The sequence below is a fragment of the Giraffa tippelskirchi genome, chromosome Y (assembly GCF_054371585.1).
Source record: "Giraffa tippelskirchi isolate mGirTip1 chromosome Y, T2T-mGirTip1v1.2.pri, whole genome shotgun sequence".
Classification (NCBI taxonomy): Eukaryota; Metazoa; Chordata; class Mammalia; order Artiodactyla; family Giraffidae; genus Giraffa; species Giraffa tippelskirchi.
This window is the reverse complement of record NC_137290.1, coordinates 4,827,657-4,847,186: the sequence shown is the minus strand read 5'-3', so window position 1 is coordinate 4,847,186 and position 19,530 is coordinate 4,827,657. Positions and strand designations below refer to the sequence as shown.

The following is a 19,530-nucleotide window of genomic DNA, read 5'->3' as shown; positions in this document are numbered from 1 at the left end:
GGTAGTATAATCACTTTCACGGTGTTGATTCTTCCACTCCTAGAACGTGGTATGCCTCTCCATCTGTTGGTATCATCTATGATTTCTTCCTTCAGCGTCTTCACTTTTCTGAGTCCAGATCTTTTGTCTCCTTAGGTAGATTTTCCTAGATGTTCTTTTTGTTGTGATGGTAAATGGGATTGTCTCCTTAATTCCTCCTTCTGATGTTTTGTTGTTGGCGTGTAGGAATGTAAGAGGCTTCCGTGTATTAATTTTGTATCCTGCAACTTTACCACATTCATTGATGAGTTCTAGTAGTTTTCCGGTGGCATCTGTAGGTTTTTCTATGTATACTATCATGTCACCTGCAAACAGTGACATGATACTTACTTCTTTTCTAATCTGGACTCCTTTTATTTTTTTTTCTTCTCTGATTGCTCTGGCTAGGACTTCCAAAAATATGTCGAATTAGTAGTGGTGACAGTGGGCACCCATAGCTTCTTCCTGATCTTACAGGAGATGCTTTCAGCTTTTCAGCATTGAGAATGGTGTTTGCTGTGGGTATCTTGTATATGGGCTTTATTATGTTGAGATAGGTCTCCTCTACGCCCACTTTCTGGAGCGTGTTTTTTTTTTTTTTTAATCATAAATTGGTGTTGAATTTTGTCAGAAGCTTTTTCTGCATCCATTGAGATGATCGTGCGTATTTTATTCTTCAGTCTGTTAATATGCTCTATGACACTGATTGACTCGCATATGCTGAAGAATCCTTGCATCCATGGCAAAAAATCCTACTTGATCTTGGTGTTTGATCCTTTTACTGTGTTGTTGGATTTTAGTATTTTGTTGAGGACCTTTGCATCTATGTTCGTCAGTGATGTTGGCCTTTAATTGTCTTTTTTTGTGTGGTATCTTTGGTTTTGGTATCAGGGTGATGGCCTCATGAAACAAGTTTGGGGGTATTCCTTCCTCTGCAATTTTTTGGAAAGGTTTGAGAAGGATAGATATTAGTTCTACTCTAAATGCTTGATTTATTTTGCTTGTGAAGCCATCTGGTCCTGGACTTTTGCTTTATTGGAAGATTTTTCAATCACAGTTTCAATTTCATTCCTTTTGATTGGTCTGTTCATATTCCCTGCGTCTTCTTGGTTCAGTCTTGAAAGGTTGTACTTTTCTAAGAATTTGTCCGTTTCTTCCAGGTTGTCCGTTTTATCGGCATATGGTTGCTCATAGTAGTCTCTTATGGTCCTTTGTATTTCTGCATTGTCTGTTGTAACTCCTCTTTTCCATTTCTAACTTTATTGATTTGGGTCCCGTGCCTTTTTTCTTGGGAAGTGTAGCTAAAGGTTTATCAATCTTGTTTGTCTTCTCAATGAACCAGCTTGTAGTTTTATTGACCTTTGCTATTGTTTCCCTCACTTCTATTTTATTTATTTTTATTTATTTAATCTTTATGATTCCTTGCCTTCTACTAAGTTTGATTTTTGTTGCTGTGGTTCTTTCTCTAGTTGCTTTAGGTGTAAGGTTAGGCTGTTCTCTCTTTCTCTTGTTTCTTGAGGTCAGATAGTATTGCTACAGACTTTAGGTGTAAGGTTAGGCTGTTCTCTCTTTCTCTTGTTTCTTGAGGTCAGATAGTATTGATTTTTGTTTTGTTTGATTTTTGTTGCTGTGGTTCTTTCTCTAGTTGCTTTAGGTGTAAGGTTAGGCTGTTCTCTCTTTCTCTTGTTTCTTGAGGTCAGATAGTATTGCTGCAGACTTTAGGTGTAAGGTTAGGCTGTTCTCTCTTTCTCTTGTTTCTTGAGGTCAGATAGTATTGCTACAGACTTGCTTCTGGGACTGCTTTTGCTGCATCCGATAGGTTTTGGATCATCTTGTTTTTTGTTGTCACTTGTTTCCAGATACTTTTTGATTTCCTCTTTGATTTCCTCATTGATCCGTTGGTGATTTGTTTAGTACAATATTCTTTAGCCTCCGTGTGTTTATGTTTTTTTACAGTTTTTTATTCCCCTGTAATTGATTTCTGACCTCATACCATTGGTATCAGAACAGATGCTTGATACGATTTCAATTTCAGGTCACATCTTGAGTCACAAATCAAGCCTCAGCAGCACACTTCTTTAATAAAGTCCTCTTGGAGAAGGAAATGGCAACCCACTCCAGGATTCTTGTCTGAAGAATCCCATGGACAGAGGAGCCCAGTGGGCTATAGTCCATGAGGTCCCAAAGAGTCGGACTCGACTGAGCGACTAACAGTTTTCAATTTTCACAGAGACAGTGGTCATTCTCCACCTAAAATATCTGATTGCACAGTCGGTATATTATAAGCCACCTTTTTTTTTGTAATGTTTCCCCACTGATGGACCGACAGATACCATTATAATCAGGATAATTTTTCATAATAAAGTATTTTATTCAGTTCAGTTCAGTCGCTCAGTCATGTCCAACTCTTTGCGACCCCATGAACTGCAGCATGCCAGGCCTCTCTGTCCATCACCAACTCCCGGAGTCTACCCAAACCCATGTCCATCGAGTCAGTGATGCCATCCAACCATCTCATCCTCTGTCGTCCCCTTCTCCCCCCGCCCCCAATCCTACCCAGCATTAGGGTCTTTTCCAATGAGTCAACCCTTCGCATGAGGTGGCCAAAGTATTGGAGTTTCAGCTTCAACATCAGACCTTCCAATGAACACCCAGGATTGATCTCTTTTAGGATGGATTGATTGGATCTCCTTGCAGTCCAAGGGACTCTCAAGAGTCTTCTCCAACACCACAGTTCAAAAGCATCAATTCTGCGGCACTCAGCTTTCTTCACCGTACAACTCTCACATCCATACATGACCACTGGAAAAACCATAGCCTTGACTAGACGGACTTTTGTTGGCAAAGTAATGTCTCTGCTTTTAAATATGCTATCTAGGTTGGCCATAACCTTCCTTCCAAGGAGTAAGTGTCTTTTAATTTCATGGCTGCAGTCACCATCAGCAGTGATTCTGGAGCCCAAAAAAATAAAGTCTGACACTGTTTCCACTGTTTCCCCATCTATTTCCCATGGAGTGATGGGACCAGATGCCATGATCTTAGTTTTCTGAACGTTGAGCTTTAAGCCAACTTTTTCACTCTCCTCCTTCACCTTCATCAAGAGGCTCTTTAGTTCTTCTTCACTTTCTGCCATAAGGGTGGTGTCATCCGCATATCTGAGGTTATTGATATTTCTCCCGGCAATCTTGATTCCAGCTTGTGTTTCTTCCAGCCCAGCGTTTCTCATGACGTACTCTGCATATAAGTTAAACACGCAGGGTGACAATATACAGCCTTGACGGACTCCTTTTCCTATTTGGAACCAGTCTGTTGTTCCATGTCCAGTTTATTAGATCTTAAAAAAAAAAAAAGAAGTCCTCTTGACGGCCCCTTCTATAAACAACTGGAAGCAGAGTGTGCTGTCAGGATGGGGACATATATCAGGATGTCCCACACGTGACCCACCACATGAGGCTGGAGCCCTTCATCCCATCCCACCCCCAGGGGTCCCCCTGCCAGCAGCCAGCCCCTCTTCTCTTGGGTCCTCCTGTTACAGAGATGTGGAGATGTATCTGTGAAGGGGAGGCTGAAACAGCCGTCATTGACGGAGAGCTGCAGGAGGCCTTTTAGAGAAACGTAGTGAACTGTGGTGTTGGAGGAGACTCTTGAGAGTCCCTTGGACTGCAAGGAGATCCAACCAGTCCATCCTAAAGGAGATCAGTCCTGGGTGTTCATTGGAAAGACTGATGCTGAAGCTGAAGCTCCAATCCTTTGGCCACCTGATGTGAAGAACTGACTCATTGGAAAAGACCCTGATGCTGGGAAAGATGGAAGGCAGGAGAAGGGGATGACAGAGAATGAGAGGGTTGGATGGCATCACCAACTCCATGGACGTGAGTTTGAGTAAACTCCAGGAGGTGGTGAAGGACAGCGAGGCCTGGCGTCGTGCTGCAGTCCATGGGGTTACAAAGCGTCGGACACCACTGAGCGACTGAACTGAGTGAACTACCGCCTGCTGTCTGCTGTCCACACTGCCCGAAGTCATTTCTGCCGGCTTTCTTCTGCATCCTGCAAGACATGTTTGTGCTATCAAATTTCACCATCCTGTCTGATCCTGCTCTTCCATAGCCTACACACCAGCACACACTCCTATAACCAGACACAGTATCTACTTAATGCACACCAGAGATAAGCGTTTTACGGTCAAACACGGTGGCTATTTATTTGTGTGTGTGTGTGTGTGCTAAGTTGCTCAGTCGTGTCTGACTCTGCAACCCCATGGACTGTAGCCCGCCAGGCTCCTCTGTCCATGAGATTCTCCAGGCAAGAATACTGGAGTGGGTTGCCATGCCCTCCTCCACGGGATTTTCCCGACCTAGGACTCAAACCTGTGACTCTCTAAGTCTCCTGCGTTGGCAGGCAGGTTCTTTACCAGTACTTCCCCCATTTTGTTAAATATTGTTTGGCTGCTCTGTGTCATAGTTGCAGCATGCAGGATCTTTTAATTACAGCATGAGAACTCTTAGCAGGGGTTTGTGGGGTCTAGTTCCCCACTAGGGACTGAAACCATGATGGCCCCTGCATTAGGAACTTGGAGTCTCAGCCACTGGGCCGCCAGGGAAGTCCCAGGCACAGTAGCTATGTAACACACACCACAGATATATATTTTGTAATCCCACATACTGTGTAACACCTACTCAAAATCAGGCACAGATTCATGGATGATTAATGCCGTTTATTTTATAGACATGTGATATGTATGTACTCATTTATAAATGTGTACGTGAAAAGCATTTTAATAACTGTCATTGGTTCATTCACTTTGAAGACCCAGCAAAAGGCTGTGCTCAAAACCAGGGAACTGATTTTTTACAAATCTCTTAGCTAATGTGTTTGGGGATCTGTTTGTGTTTGGACCTTGTCAGCCCTCTTGATTTTCTTCGTCTGAGTTTTCCTGGCCATCCCAGCCCTTTTCTGTGCTTCTTATAGGATTCCTGGCCAAAGCAGTGTGTCCTGGGATGGTTGTCTAAAAGGGGCAGATGAGAAAAGTGAGGCTGAGTCACTGGATGAGGTCATGTTGATGAATAGACAGCGAACCTTGAAGTGGTCTGCCTTGTCCAAGTTGAGCTCTCTTTGTTAGCACAAGCATTACTTGCAGTGATGGGCTTCCATGCTGTTGGTTGAAGCCCTCTTCGTGACCACTCAGAAACATCATATACACTGTTTTGTTTTTTTTTCTTTAAAGCAGCATAAACAAAAGCTCACCGAAAGCCATTTTAAATATCTATTTATTTGTCAGTGTCCAGTCTTGGTTGCATCCCGTGGGATCTCTTAACTGAGGCATGTGGGGTCTAGTTCCCTGACCAGGGATTGAACCAGCGCCCCCTGCTTTGGGAGCAAGGAGTCTGAGCCACTAGCCCACCTGGGAAATCTCAAAGCCGTTTTTTTTCCCCCCTATTCTGGATACTGCCTCTCAGAGGTAACAGATACTCAGTTACCAAGGAGCACGATTTCTTGTTGTCATTTAAAAATGTGAGAAGTACCCCACTTGACGTAATGATTTTAAAGTAAGCTAAGTAGCATTTTTCCGTTAGAGCAGTAAAAATCAACACTTATTTTTACCTATAAATGTTGAACACAGATGCTCACCAAATCAACTTTACATTATGGTTATGAACTTTAATTTGATGATCTGAAATGTGATGATTTTACTTCAAGTTATTGCTTGATAATATGTAATCATGACAGGAATGGCTAAATGGCAGAAAAAAAAAAGATATGCAAAGCACTTAGGTGTCTTACGAGATTATATATGATCATGAAAAGGGGATTTGGGATCTGGGAGTCATCAGCATTGCTGATGTGATGGGTAAATTAAGAGGTGCTGACGGAGAAGGTGGGTGTAGCTATGGCCAGGAAGGAAGGAAAGGGAGGATGGAATGAAGGTTACAGAACAGAGACCCAGAAGGCTAGTACTGAGTTTGCCAGAAGGTCCACTTGGGTTTTCTGTAATACGGGGAATCCTCAATGATCTTTCTGGCCACCCCGATATGTTGTGAGACTATGCTGAACATGTCCCGTATTTAAATAGTAATAACTGTATTATGAATTAGCTGCAGGTGGTGGCTCCTAGTTTCTTCCAATGGACAATGTCGTCTTCTTCTTCCTCAGTAACAGAACTCCAATTCTTATGTGGTCTTATTGCCGTGTAGCTGAAAGGTCACGTTAACCAGTGTTCCTTGCTGCTAAGTGTGGCCACCCCCTTAAGTGCTGGCAGTGAGAGGTAGGCCACGTTATTGTGGGACTTATAGGAAGTGAGGCTGTGTGTGTTTGTTTCCTCCCTGCTGCCTGGAACTTAGATGTGATGACCAGAGCTCTGGCAGCTATTGTGGTTCATGAGGTCACAGATCACTCCGTAAACAGAGACAGATAATGAGTTGAGGAGACTTGGGGCCTGCATGACTTGAGGAGGGGGACCTTACCGATGTACCTTCTATGTTGCTTTCATGGGAAAAAGAAGTAAAACTTCTGTTGTTATTGCTTTCTATCTGATGCACCAGAGTCCACTCCCATGTGCTGTGGGGAATATTACCCCTGTATGTTATAGATGAGGAAACTGAGATGCAGAAATGTTCATTCACTTCACTAAAGACACGTAGCTTAGTCAGGGGGCACCGTTCCCAGGATGATCTGTAATGTCTACATCAGTCACAGGCCTCTTGTTCTACTAAGTCTTGTTCATTTCTTAAAGTATACATATATCTATATATATATATTAAGAAACCTCTGTATGTATATATATAAAGAAATATATATATTTATATATATAAAAGTATATTTATATATATAAAGAACTGTATATATTTATATATATTAAGAAATATATATATTAAGAAATAGATATTTATATATATTAAGAAATAGGTATATTAAGAAATGTATATGTATATTTATATATTAAGAAATATATATTTATATATTAAAAATATATATATTTATATATATATTTATATATATTAAGATATATATATATTTATATATTAAGAAATATATATATTTATATTTGTATATATTAAGAAATATATATATATTTTTTTATATATATATTTGACCTTGGGAGGTGAAGCACAGCCCTCTGATGACTGGCCTCTGTGCACAGTGGCAGTGTCATAATGACTTGTTTTTCTGTTTGTTTTTAAAAATCATTTACCAATTCACTGTATTTTATTTTTGGTTGCATTGAGTCTTTGTTGCCGCGCTCAGGCTTTGTCTAGTTGCCGTAAGTGGAGGCCACTCTCTAGTTGTGCGAAGGCTTTTCACTGCAGTGGCTTGTCTCCTCCCAGAGCACAGACTCTAGGGCGTGCAGGCTTCAGTAGTTGTGGTTCAAGGGCTTCAGTAGTTGTGGTTCGAGGGCTTCGGCAGTTGTGGTCCCCGGGCTTAGTTGCTCCATGGCACGTGGGATCTTCCTGGACCAGGGGCTGAACCTGTGTCCCCTACATTGGCAGGCAGATTCTTAATCCGTGGACCACCAGGGAAGTCCCTGGTTCCCCTTGGTTGTGTAATAAAGCCCACGGAGAGGGGACCCCATGTACACGATGATTAACAGGGTGCTCCTTGGGGTTCTTGCTTGTTTTTGCAGCCACATGGTAGCCATTTGCCACTTGCTAAGGACTCAATCGGGAAGATCCTCTGGAGCAGGGAATGGCACCCCGCTCCAGTATTCGTGGGCTTCCCTGGTGGCTCAGACGGTAAAGAATCTGCCTGCAATGTGGGAGACAAGGGTTCGATCCCTGGGTCAGGAAGATCCCCTGGAGGAGGGCATGGCAACCCACTCCAGGATTCTTGCCTGGATAATCTCCATGGACAGAGGAGCCTGGCGGGCTACAGTCCATGGGGTCTCAAAGAGTCGGACACAACTGAGCGACTGAACAACAACAAAAATGGATTCAATCAGCGCCTCCCCTTCCCGCAGCTGAAGATGGTGTGCAGGCCAGGTTACACTCTTGAATCTCCCCGTTTTCAGGGAAATGTGAACTCTGTCTTCAATGCAGTGCTTTGCTGTGGACGTGAGCCTTGTCCTGATGACATAAAGCTTTGTGTCTTGCTTTCTCCCTCCCTGGGTTTTGATGTTTTCTGTGGAGGTCAGGTTTTGATCTGTCAGTTAGCTCTGGCGGTTTTTCTGAAGCTATGGGGGGTTGTAGCAGGGGTCAGAGGGGGCTGAGCATCACTCAGTTTGGGGCGGAGCCCTGGAAGGCCTGGGTGTGACCTGGTGTGGTCCAGGCCATGGGGGGGCATCCTCAACGCACTGCTCATGTCCACTATGCTGCCCACTCTTGTCCATGTCTGGAGTCACTTAGCTGTTGAACATACTGGATTTTACTCACACTTCTTTGTGGACCCAATACTTTTATTTTTTTAAAAATTATTTTTCATTAATCATTTAGAAGCTTCCTACTTTCGTAAGACTTAACATTTGTTTCAGAGAACTAAGATCATGGCATCCGGTCCCATCACTTCATGGCAAATAGATAGGGACACAATGGAAACAGTGACAGACTTTATTTTCTTGGGCTCCAAAATCACTGCATATGGTGGCTGCAGTCATAAAATTAAAAGATGCTTACTCCTTGGAAGGAAACCTATGACCAACCTAGACAGCATATTAAAAAGCACAGACATTACTTTGCCAACAAAGGTCCGTCTAGTCAAGGCTATGGTTTTCCAGTGGTCATGTATGGATGTGAGAGTTGGACTTTAAAGAAAGCTGAGTGCTGAAGAATTGATGCTTTTGAACTGTGCTGTTGGAGAAGACTCTTGAGAGTCCCTTGGACTGCAAGGAGATCCAGCCAGTCCATCCTGTAGGAGATCAGTCCTGGGTGTTCATTGGAAGGACTGATGCTGAATCTGAAACTCCAATCCTTTGGTACCTGATGTGAAGAACTGACTCATTTGAAAAGACCCTGATGCTGGGGAAGATTGAAGGCGGGAGGAGAAGGGGACGACAGATGACGAGATGGTTGGATGGCATCACCGACTCGATGAACATGATTTTGAGTGAACTCTGGGAGTTGGTGATGGACAGGGAGGCCTGGCGTGCTGCAGTCCATGGGGTCACAAAGAGTCGGACACGACTGAGCGACTGAACTGAACTGAACTGAACTGAATAGTTGATTGACAGTGTTGTGCCAATTCTGCTGCGCAGTGCAGGGATTCAGTTATACACATATAGACATTCTTTTCCCTATTCTTTTCCATTGTGGTTTATCCCAGGAGACTGGATACAGTTCCCTGTGCTATACAGCAGACCTTGTTGTTTATCCATCCTGTATATAATAGTTGGCACCTGCTAACCGCAAGCCTCTAGTCCATTCCTTCGCCACTCCCTCCCTCTCCCCCTCCACCTTGACGGCCATGGTCTGTTCTCGATGACTCTGCTTCTGTTTTGTCGATAAGTTCATTTGCGTCACATTTGATGTTCCACATACAAATGTTATCGTGTGGTATTTGTCTCTTTCTAACAAAGCCGTTTGCAGAGCAAGTCCAGCCCTGCCCCGAGGTTCCAGCACAAGCCTCTCGCAGTGTGGAACGTACGTCCAGGCATACGCGGCGTGTTCTGAAAGGACTTGCCGCCAGAAGAAGTGAGCGCTCTCGGTAACGGGGACAGCCTTGAGCTTTACACTCTGCGCCTTCAATTACGTGACATGAGCCACTGGAGGTCAGGAGCCTGGTGTGAACCCGGAACGCATCATGTGTGAGACACAGCTTGACATGTGCTGGCAGACGACCGCCCCCCCGGGTTTGTTGTGATGGGTGTCCCTACCTTGTAGAATCATGGCTTTGGTCTCCAGCGCTGTAACCCCGCCAAGGGCAGCCCACAGTAGAGCCCCATCCCACCTCTGGGCATGAGATCGTCTTCTCTACTGAAGAACCGTTGTTTCTTTTCAACTCTGTGGACTCAGACAGTTCAACTTCCCATGGAGCACGTTAGAATATGGTCAGAGATGCAGATCAAGGGCGTTAGGACAAAAGACAATCAACTGTAGGGGCCAGAATTCAGAGATGCGGGTAAAGGATGTTAGGGCAAGTGACAGCAACTGTAGGGGCCAAATTTTTTTCTTTAATGTTTATTAATATTTATACACATTTAAATATCCCCTGGTGGATTCCCTGGTGGCTCAGACAGTAAAGCATCTGCCTGCAATGCGGGAGAGCTGGGTTCGATCCCTGGGTGGGGAAGATCCCCTGGAGAAGGGAAAGGCTACCCACTCCAGTATTTTTGCCTGGAGAATCCCATGGATGGAGGAGCCTGGCGGGCCACAGTCCATGGGGTCATAAAGAGTCAGATATGACTGAGTGACTTCTGTCTCTTTCTCTCTATACACATTTATAAATGTTTTTTTTAATTTATAAGAATCTTAAAGAAAGTTATTGGTTTGTTTGACTGCACTGGGCCTGTGTTGTGGCACATGGAAATTTTTTTTTTTTTTTTGAGTTAGGGCATGTGGTATCTAGTTACCTGACCAGAGCTCAAACCTGGGACCCCTTCATTGGGAGTGGAGTGTCTTGGCCACTGGACCACCACTGAAGTCCCACATGTTTGCTTTTTGAAGCACATTTTTCTCCTGGAATAATTTTTAACTTATTTGGCCTACCCTTTCTTTTGATGAGTGGAGATGTTATAATCTGAAACTAAGAAACTCAGGGCAAAACTAGCCTGGAAAGAGCCATCAGCAAGATTTTGGAATCCTCGGTGTCACGGCAGGAGATGTCACGGCAACTTATGGAATGCTGCCCATGAAGTGGGAATCATTTTGAGGAATATGTTGCAAACAGCCAGAGAATTCATGGCCAGAAGCATAGGGAATGCAGAATTTTAATCTGTCCGTAGCGCATGAGATATAAGGTATTTGCACTTGGTAATGTTATTGTTTCCAGAAATTTTGCTAGCATCAGCATGCCTTGGGGGTGAGGGTGGTGTGTGTGTGTGTGTGTGTGTGTGTGTGTGTGTGGTTATTGGGAGTGATACAGTTCATGAGAGCATGAATCAGGAGAAAGATGGACTGTATTTACAACATCTGAGCTGCTGGGGTTATGGTTACATAGTAGCAAGTAACGCTAAAAATTTAATCAATCCGCTTGATAAGCTGTATGTTTCCCTGACTCATTTATCCAATCAGAATAAGCTAACAAGAGTGAACAAAATTTGGAAAAAAGATTTTCAATTCCCTTAAGCGGCAGTCATTAGCCCCATGGTGAATTAGAACACTTTGCACATTAACGAGCCAGATTACCCTTCTTTTCTGTAAGTTGAATAAAACAAGTGAGCTCTCAGTTATATAGCACTTGGTACATGTATTTTATTTCCCTTGATGAAACCTGTGAATTTTTGCATCGTTGGTGAGATGTGCTACTGAGGGTATGAAAGGTAATTTTGGAAGGTGTCCTCTCTCTCTTTCTAGGTATCTGCATCCAAAGCGATGAGGGAAGAGAGAAAAACAACAACTCCAGGACAGTAGGACACAGAACCAGATATCAGGGACCTTCTTTTTTTAAATTAGTTAATTTTTATTGAAGTGTATTTGTTCTTGTTCAGTCGCTCAGTTGTGTCCAACTCTCCTCGACCCCATGAACTGCAGCACGCCGGGTTCCTCTGACCTCCACTGTCTGCCGGAGTCTGCTCAAATATAGTAGTTACTTTACAATGTGGGGGCCTTATTAATACAAACCTGTCTTTTTTAGATAGTATCTGTATAGTCGTGTGTGTGTGTGTATATCCATATTTATACATACACGTTATACACAAGCACATATAAATGTGCATATATAATAAATAATAATACTAATATAATATATAATATGATTATTATAATAAGCAATTATATAATGTGTTTTGTTCTTTTAAAAAATAATGACGGTAAGCAGATTACCCAGGTCAGGTTCATTTTAATCTAATCCACTTATATTTTCTCCTCCACCAAAATGTAGTTCCCTCAACAGAAGTTTTCAACACATTTTCACTTTCTATTTACTTACTTTTATTTCCTCTGACGGGAGTTGGTTGCTGGCCAAGGCCTACGTAAACAATACCTATCATTTAGTCACCTGCTCTAGAAATCAAAACAGGTAAGAAAAACGTTTAAAAGAAAAAAAGACATCTGAGAAAAGGTGAATGAAGGTCCTTAACTCAGTTAAGGACGCTTTATGCTAACCTGTTTCTCGGTCCTCACCTCCTTGCTTTTTTTCTCCAAAACAGATTATTTTGTGAGGTTGCTGTTGTTGTTCAGTTGCTAAGTTGTGTCCTACTCTTTGTGACCCCGTGGACTGCAGCACGCCAGGCTCCTCTGTCGTCCACTGTCTCGCAGAATTTGCTCAAACTCATGTCCATCGAGTCGGTGATGCCATCCAACCATCTCACCCTCTGTCATCCCCTTCTCTTCCTGCCATCAATCTTTCCCAGCGTCAGGGTCTTTTCCAAAGAGTCGGCTCTTTGCATCAGGTGGCCAAAGTATTGAAGCTTCAGCTTCAGCAGTCATTTTGCAGCCCAAGAAAATAAAATCTGTCACTGCTTCCACTGTTTCCCCATCTATTTGCCATGAAGTGATGGGACCGGATGCCATGATCTTAGTTTTCTGAATGTTGAGTTTCATGTCAACTTTTTCACTCTCCTCCTTCACTTTCATCAAGAGGCTCTTTAGTTCTTCTTCACTTTCTGCCGTTAGAGAGATATCATCTGCATATCTGAGGTCGTTTATATTTCTTCTGACAATCTTGATTCCAGCTTGGGATTCATCCAGCCTGGCATTTTGCATGGTATACTCTGCATATTAGTTAAATAAGCAAGGTGACAGTTTACAGCCTTGTTTTAGTCCTTTACCAATTTTGAACCAGTCAGTTGTTCCATGTCTAAGTTTAACTGTTGCCTCTTGACCGGCATACAGGTTTCTCCAGTGACAGGTAAAGTGGTTTGGTATTCTCATGTCTGTAAGAATTTTCCACAGTTTTTGGAAAGGCTTTAGTCAAAGGCTTTAGCATAATCAATGAAGCAGGAAGCAGAAGTAGATATTTTTCCGGAATTCCCTTGTGTTCTCCACGATCCAGTGAACATTGGCAATTTGATTTGCAATTCCTCTGCCTTTTCTAAATCCAGCTTGCACATCTGGAAGTTCTTGGTTCACATAACAGTGAAACCTAGCATGCAAGGTTTTAAGCATGATCCTACCGGCATGGGAGATGAGTGCAGTTGTCCAAGGTTAGCACATACTTGAGTACTACCCTTCTTGGGAATTGGGATGAGGCCGGACCTTTTCCGGTCCTATGGCCACTGCTGAGTTTTCCAAATTGGAAAACTCAAATTGGCTGACATATTGAGTGCAGTGCTTGAACAGCATCATCTTTTAGGATTTGAAATAGCTCAGCTGAAATTCCATCACCTCCACTAGCTTTGTTCGTGGCGATGCTTCCTAAGGCCCACTTGACTTCACACTCCAGGATGTCTGACTCTGCGTGAGTGACAAGGTTCTCCACAGTTTCTAGCTTTGTATCCGCACATCCACGGCAGGATATTTCCAATCTGGATATAGCTTGGAGCGTTTGAACTTCAGTTTTGTGTGTCTGTGCGTTTATTGTCAGAGCTGATTCCATTACGTGGGCTCAAGGGCAGATTGAAAGTCTCTTTCACTTGAAACGGCATGAAGAATTCCGTCTTTAGGCTTCTTCAGCTTTCCCCCAGTGTGCAGGTGTGCAGAAGCCTGTGGAAGGCCCCCTGTCCTGCTGCTGTGTCTCTCCCTCTCTTTCCTTTGGGCTGAGGTCTGAAAGCACGAATCCCTCCTGAACACCGTTCCTGTTGAACACTTCATACGCCTCTCCCGCCCCTCCACCCCACCCCACCCCGAATTCTTCAAGGCTTGAAGCCCTGTGTACTCAGGAGTCACTTTGGAGATGAAAGGGTTTCTTGTGGTCCTTTATTTATTTACTTTTCACTTGGCTAAAGACAATGCCGATTTCCAGCTCTGAAGTTAAAAATGGAGCCGCCTGTTATGTGGGATGATCTGCTCAGTGTCAGGGTCAACATGGCTTTGCGTTCTGGTTAGATGATAAATCCCAAGCTCGTTACATGTGGCTTCTTATGCATCTGCCATCATCAGTTAAAAAAAAAAAAATAAGGTCTTAAGTAATCTACTTAAAGCTTTTAAACAACTAGAGAGATTTCCTGACTCCGTCCAAACTCCTTGGTCTGGTTTAGTCGCTAAGTTGTGTCTGACCCTTGTGATCCTGTGCACTGAGAACCTACCAGGCTCCTCTGTCCATGGGATTCTCCAGGCAAGAATCCTGGAGTGTGGGGCAAACCTAAAAAAAAAAAAAAAAAAAAAAGAATCCTGGAGTGGGTTGCCATGGCCTCCTCCAATGGATCTTCCCCACCCAGGGATCAAACACATTGCAGGCAGATTCTTTACCGTGGGGCCACCGCAGGTAAATGATATGCATACAAAGATTTGCTTGCTTCCAAAACAAATCCAGTCCAGCTGGTCCTCATCAATAGTAACTCAAGGGCGTTCATCCCCAAGGCACAGATTCTCAGAAGGATGGTGTCGTCTTGTGGAAATCAACGCTCACTGTCTTCACGTGGGAGGGACGTGGTCTCCTCATGCTGACGAGGACTGTTCTCTCTGCAGAAGTGGGTGGACGGAGGCTTCACCAACAGCCTGCCAATCCTGCCCGTCGGCCGCACGGTGACCATCTCCCCGTTCAGTGGGCGACTGGACGTCTCCCCGCAGGATAGAGGGCGGCTGCATTTCTATGTTAGTATCACCAACCAGGATGTACTGGTGAGTGCTGATGTCCACTGATCGTCACAGACTCCTGAAACTTTCCAAATGCTTCCCACACTTGGCAACTCCATCATATGTACAGATTTGCATGCATATTTTTTAAATTCATTTAAATTGGAGGCTAATTACTTTACAGTATTGTAGTGGTTTTTCCCATATTTTAAATGAGTCACAACCTATGTCGTGCATATGGACCTGGGTACCTATAGACTGTGAGTGTGCAGTCTTTTTTTGTTGAACTATTTTTGAACTGTCTCTGTGGGACATTTTCCATTTCTTCACTTATTTTTCAGGTCAGCATACATGGCAAGTTTTCAACGCAATTTTATTTTTTTTTGAAATACTTATTTACTTACTGATTGTCTGCAATAGATCTTAGTTGTGGTGGGCAGGCTCCTTGTTTCAGCGAGAGGTCTCCAGCGCTCACAGGCTCCCTAGTTGTGGCTCGTGACCCCGAACTCCAGAGCGCATGGCCTCTGTAGTTGTGGCTCTCAGGCTCAGTAGTTGAGGTGCTTGGGCTTAGTTGCCCTGTGGCATGTGGGACACTTAGTTCCCCCAGTAGAGACCAAAACCTGTGTCCCCTGCCTTGGAAAGCAGAGTCTAAACCATTGAACCACCAGGGAAGTGCAATTTTATTTTTTTTAAGATTTTTTTTTTTTAATGTGGACCATTTTTTTTTTTTTTTAAAGAGTCTTTATTGAATTTGTTACAATATTGCTCCTGTCGTTTATGTTCTGGTTTTTTGGCCACACGGCATGTGGGATCCTACCTCCCTGGTGGTGGTGGTTTAGTCACTAAGTTGTGTCCGACTCTTGCGACCCCATGGACTATAGCCCGCCAGGCTCCGCTGTCCATGAGATTCTGCAGGCAAGAATTCTGGAGTGGGTCGCCATTTCCTTCCTCACCTACCTCCCTGACCAGGGACCCAATCCATATCCCCTGCTTTAGAAGGTGAAGTCTTAACCACTGGACTACCAAGGAAGTCTCCTCAGTGCAGTTGTAAATGAGATCATTTAATTGTTTTAAAAGGTGGCAATGATTAAGTATGTAAAAACATTAGTGAAAAACTTAGGGACCTACCAGAAGAACTTACATAAAAATGTTGATTCCTTCAATCTAGTCAAAAATTAGTTCTCAACAGGAAGTGAGGCTGTATGCAGGTGTGTTCGTGCTGAGTCACATCCGACTCTTTGCAACCCCATGGACTGTAGCCCTTGAAAGTGAAAGCGGTAGTTGCTCAGTGGTGTCTAACTCTTTGTGAGCCGATGGACTCTAGCCTCTGTCCACAGAGTTCTCCAGGCAAGAATGCAGGAGTGGGTTGCCATGCCCTCCTCCAGGGGATCTTCCCAACCTAGGGATCGGGCCCGTGGCTCCTACGTTGGCAGGCAGCTTCTTTACCATTGGAGCCACCAGGAAGCCCGTTATATGCAGGAGACGCTAGCAAAGTCGGGAATGTGTACTGGCATCTAGGGATAGAGCGCGGGGATGTCGCTCAGCATCCTACAGTGTGCAGGACAGATGCCTCCAGAGAAGCGTCTGGCCCCAAACGTCAGTGGTACCCAGGCTGAGAAACCCTCAAGCAGTCTACGTGTGGAGTTCTGTGTTTTGTTTTTTTGGTGGGGGAGGGAGGGGAGTATGCTGGGGCTTAGTTGCGATGTGGACGTTTCTCGAGTTGTAGAGAGCAGGCTTCTCATTGCAGCGGCTTCTCTGGTTGCAGAGTCCAGGCTCTAGGGCGCACGGGCTTCAGTGATGGTGGCACGTGAACTCAGCAGCTGCAGCTCCCAGGCTCTCACGCACAGGTTTATAATCCTGGTGCACAGGCTTTGCTGCCCTGAGACCTGTGGGCTCTTCCTGGACCAGGGATCCAACCTGTATCCACTGCACTGGCAGGCAGATAGATTCTTTACCACCGAGCCATCAGCAAAGCCCGCAGTTCAGGTTTTAAGATTATTTTGTTTATACTGACTGCAGAGCCTGCAGTTCACATGTTAAGATTATTTTCTTCCTACAGATTTTTTTTTTTTTTACATCGCTAATAGTATCTATAACAAGCAGGCTTTGCTTACAGAAGTAAAGGTTGATTGACCTGCCCTGGCATCTCCCATGGTGCCTGTTGTCTCTCTGTCACAGCTCTCCATGGCAAACTTGCTGAGACTCAACCGGGCCCTCTTCCCGCCAAGCAGGAAGACAATGGAATCGCTCTATCGACAGGGCTTCGAGGACGCCAACAGGTTTTTACTTAAAGAAAGTTGGTTTGAGTAGGACACTTACAAGCTTGTTAACGGCGAACACAGTTCTTCACGGAGTTTTCTAATGAAATCCTTTTTAAAAAGCCTATCATCACTATCGATTTTATTATTATTTTTTGTAATGATTGTAATTTTTAAAAACTTTACTTTGTTTTGAGGTATACCCAGTTTACAATGTTGTGATGGTTTCAGGTGGAGAGCAAAGGGACTCAGCCATACATATACATGTATCCATTCTCCCGTAAACTTCCCTCCCATCCAGGCTGCCACATGACATTGAGCAGAGTTCCCTGTGCTGTCCAGCAGGTCCTTGCTGGTTCTCCATGTTAAATACAGCAGTGTGTCCATGTCCATCCCAGACTCCCTAACTATCCCTTCCCCTATCCTCCCCCCTGGGAACCATAAGGTTATTACAGAGTATTAAGCAGAGTTCCCTGTGCTGTCCAGCAGGTCCTTGCTGGTTCTCCATGTTAAATACAGCAGTGTGTCCATGTCCATCCCAGACTCCCTAACTATCCCTTCCCCCATCTTTCCCCCTGGGAACCATAAGGATATTACAGAGTATTGAGCAGAGTTCCCTGTGCTGGACAGCAGGTCCTTGTTGGTTATTTATTTTAAATATAGCAGTGCGTATAGGCAATCACAAATTCGTTCTCTAAGTCTGTGAGTCTGTTTCTGTTTTGTGAATAAGTTTGTTTGTATCATTTCTTTTTAGATTCTGCATGTAAAGGATGTGGCACAATATTTCTCATTCTCTGACTTACTTCACATGGTGTGACAATCTCTAGGTCCATCTGTGGTGCTGTAGATGGCATTAGTTCCTTCTTTTGGTGTCTGAGTCATACCCTAATGAATCAACATTCCTGCTGGCTCAGACGGTAAAGAATCTGCCTTCAATGCAGGAGACCCGTGTTCGGTCCCTGAGTTGGGAAGATCCCCTGGAGAAAGGAATGGCACCCCACTCCAGTATTCTTGCCTGGAGAATCCCATGGACAGAGGAGCCTGGCGGGCTACAGTCCATAGGGTTGCAAAGAGACAGACATGACTGAAGCGACTTATCACACACGCATGCACAGTGTGGACGTATCCAGCCCAAACTCCCTAACTATCCCTTCCCCCATATCATTTACCTCCCGTCCCCCTGCCTGGGAAACCATAAGTTCCTCCTCTCAGTCTATGAATCTCTGTTTTGTAAGTAAGTTCATTTGTAGCATTTCTTTTTAGATGCCACACCTAAGGGATGTCATACACTATTTCTCCTCCTCTGTCTGACTTAATTCACTCGCTGTGACACTCTCTGGGTCCACTCATGTTGCCCCAAGTAGCATTCTTTCATTCTTTTTCATGGCTGAGGGATATCCCACTGTATGTACGTACAAACATCTTCTGTGTCCATCTCATCGACAGAGGAAAGGTCAGCATGTTAGACTTTTAAAAAGTGTATCGTCCCCACACTGCACGTCTTTGATCTTGTTAGTGGGAGGATCATGGAAGATGCTTGAAAGGTCCATTGAGCATCAGGTTTCATAAACGTGGGAGGTAAGTAAGTAAGTGTCAGTCACTCAGTTGTGCCCGACACTTTGCAACCCCACGGACTGCAGCCCACAAGGCTCCTCTATCAATGAGATTTTCCAGGTGAGGATAGTGGAGTGGGTTGCCATTTCCTTCTCCAGGGGGTCTTCCCAACCCAGGGATCGAACCCGGGCCTCCTGCACCACAGGCAGATACTTTGCGGACTGAGCTGCAAGGGAAGCCCGTGTAGCAGGTACAGCAACATCATACAGCACTTTCACCTGCAGCCCCAGCATTCCCCAGGTGTGTCATGACGGCCCCTCACCTGAACCCATCACAGCCACATTGCGTGCGGCGGTTACAGTGCGTCCTCGGGCACTGTCCTAACAGGAACGGATGCCGACGCCAGTGTGGCCACGTTCCTCAGATCAGCCCTTCAAAGTGCCCCCTAGGAGAGGCGTCTGGAAAACCTGGAGAGGCTTTCTGACCCAGATCCTGATACGTTCGCACTGTCATTATCTGTGACCAGCAGCTCAGTAAGTTCCCAGTTGCCCGCTGGGGCCGTGTCCTACTATCTCTGAATCTGTCATGTAAAATTTCATCAGCCATTTCTTCATTGCTATAACACTCTTTACTTTGTAGTTATGGTAACCCACTGCTTCCACAGACGATTAGAGAAAAGAGATTTGAAGTTAAATAATGCGCTGAATGCAGATGGTGATTGCAGCCATGAAATTTAAAGATGCTTACTCCTTGGAAGGAAAGTTATGACCAACCTAGACAGCATATTAAAAACCAGAGACATTACTTTGCCGACAAAGGTCCATCTAGTCAAGGCTATGGTTTTTCCAGTGGTCATGTATGGATGTGAGGGTTGGACGGTGAAGAAAGCTGAGCACTGAAGAATTGATGCTTTTGAACTGTGGTGTTGGAGAAGACTCCTG

General features: G+C 44.4%; 1 protein-coding gene across 4 annotated transcripts in view; it reads left to right on the top strand.

The window, feature by feature from the left end:
* The window catches only part of LOC145537828 (patatin-like phospholipase domain-containing protein 4), a 41,512-nt gene extending 23,791 nt beyond the window's left edge, over positions 1-17,721 (top strand). For 3 of the 4 annotated variants that reach the window (XM_081568732.1, XM_081568730.1, XM_081568729.1), the window contains 2 exons: positions 14,670-14,822; positions 16,956-17,721. In XM_081568732.1, coding sequence (XP_081424858.1) covers positions 14,670-14,822; positions 16,956-17,087 — 285 coding nt within the window. In that variant the 3' untranslated portion in view covers positions 17,088-17,721. Of the gene's footprint in view, positions 1-9,520; positions 9,636-14,669; positions 14,823-16,955 lie in introns of all 4 variants that reach the window. The other variant, XM_081568731.1, reaches the window with a different exon arrangement.
* The last annotated feature ends 1,809 nt before the right edge of the window (positions 17,722-19,530 follow it).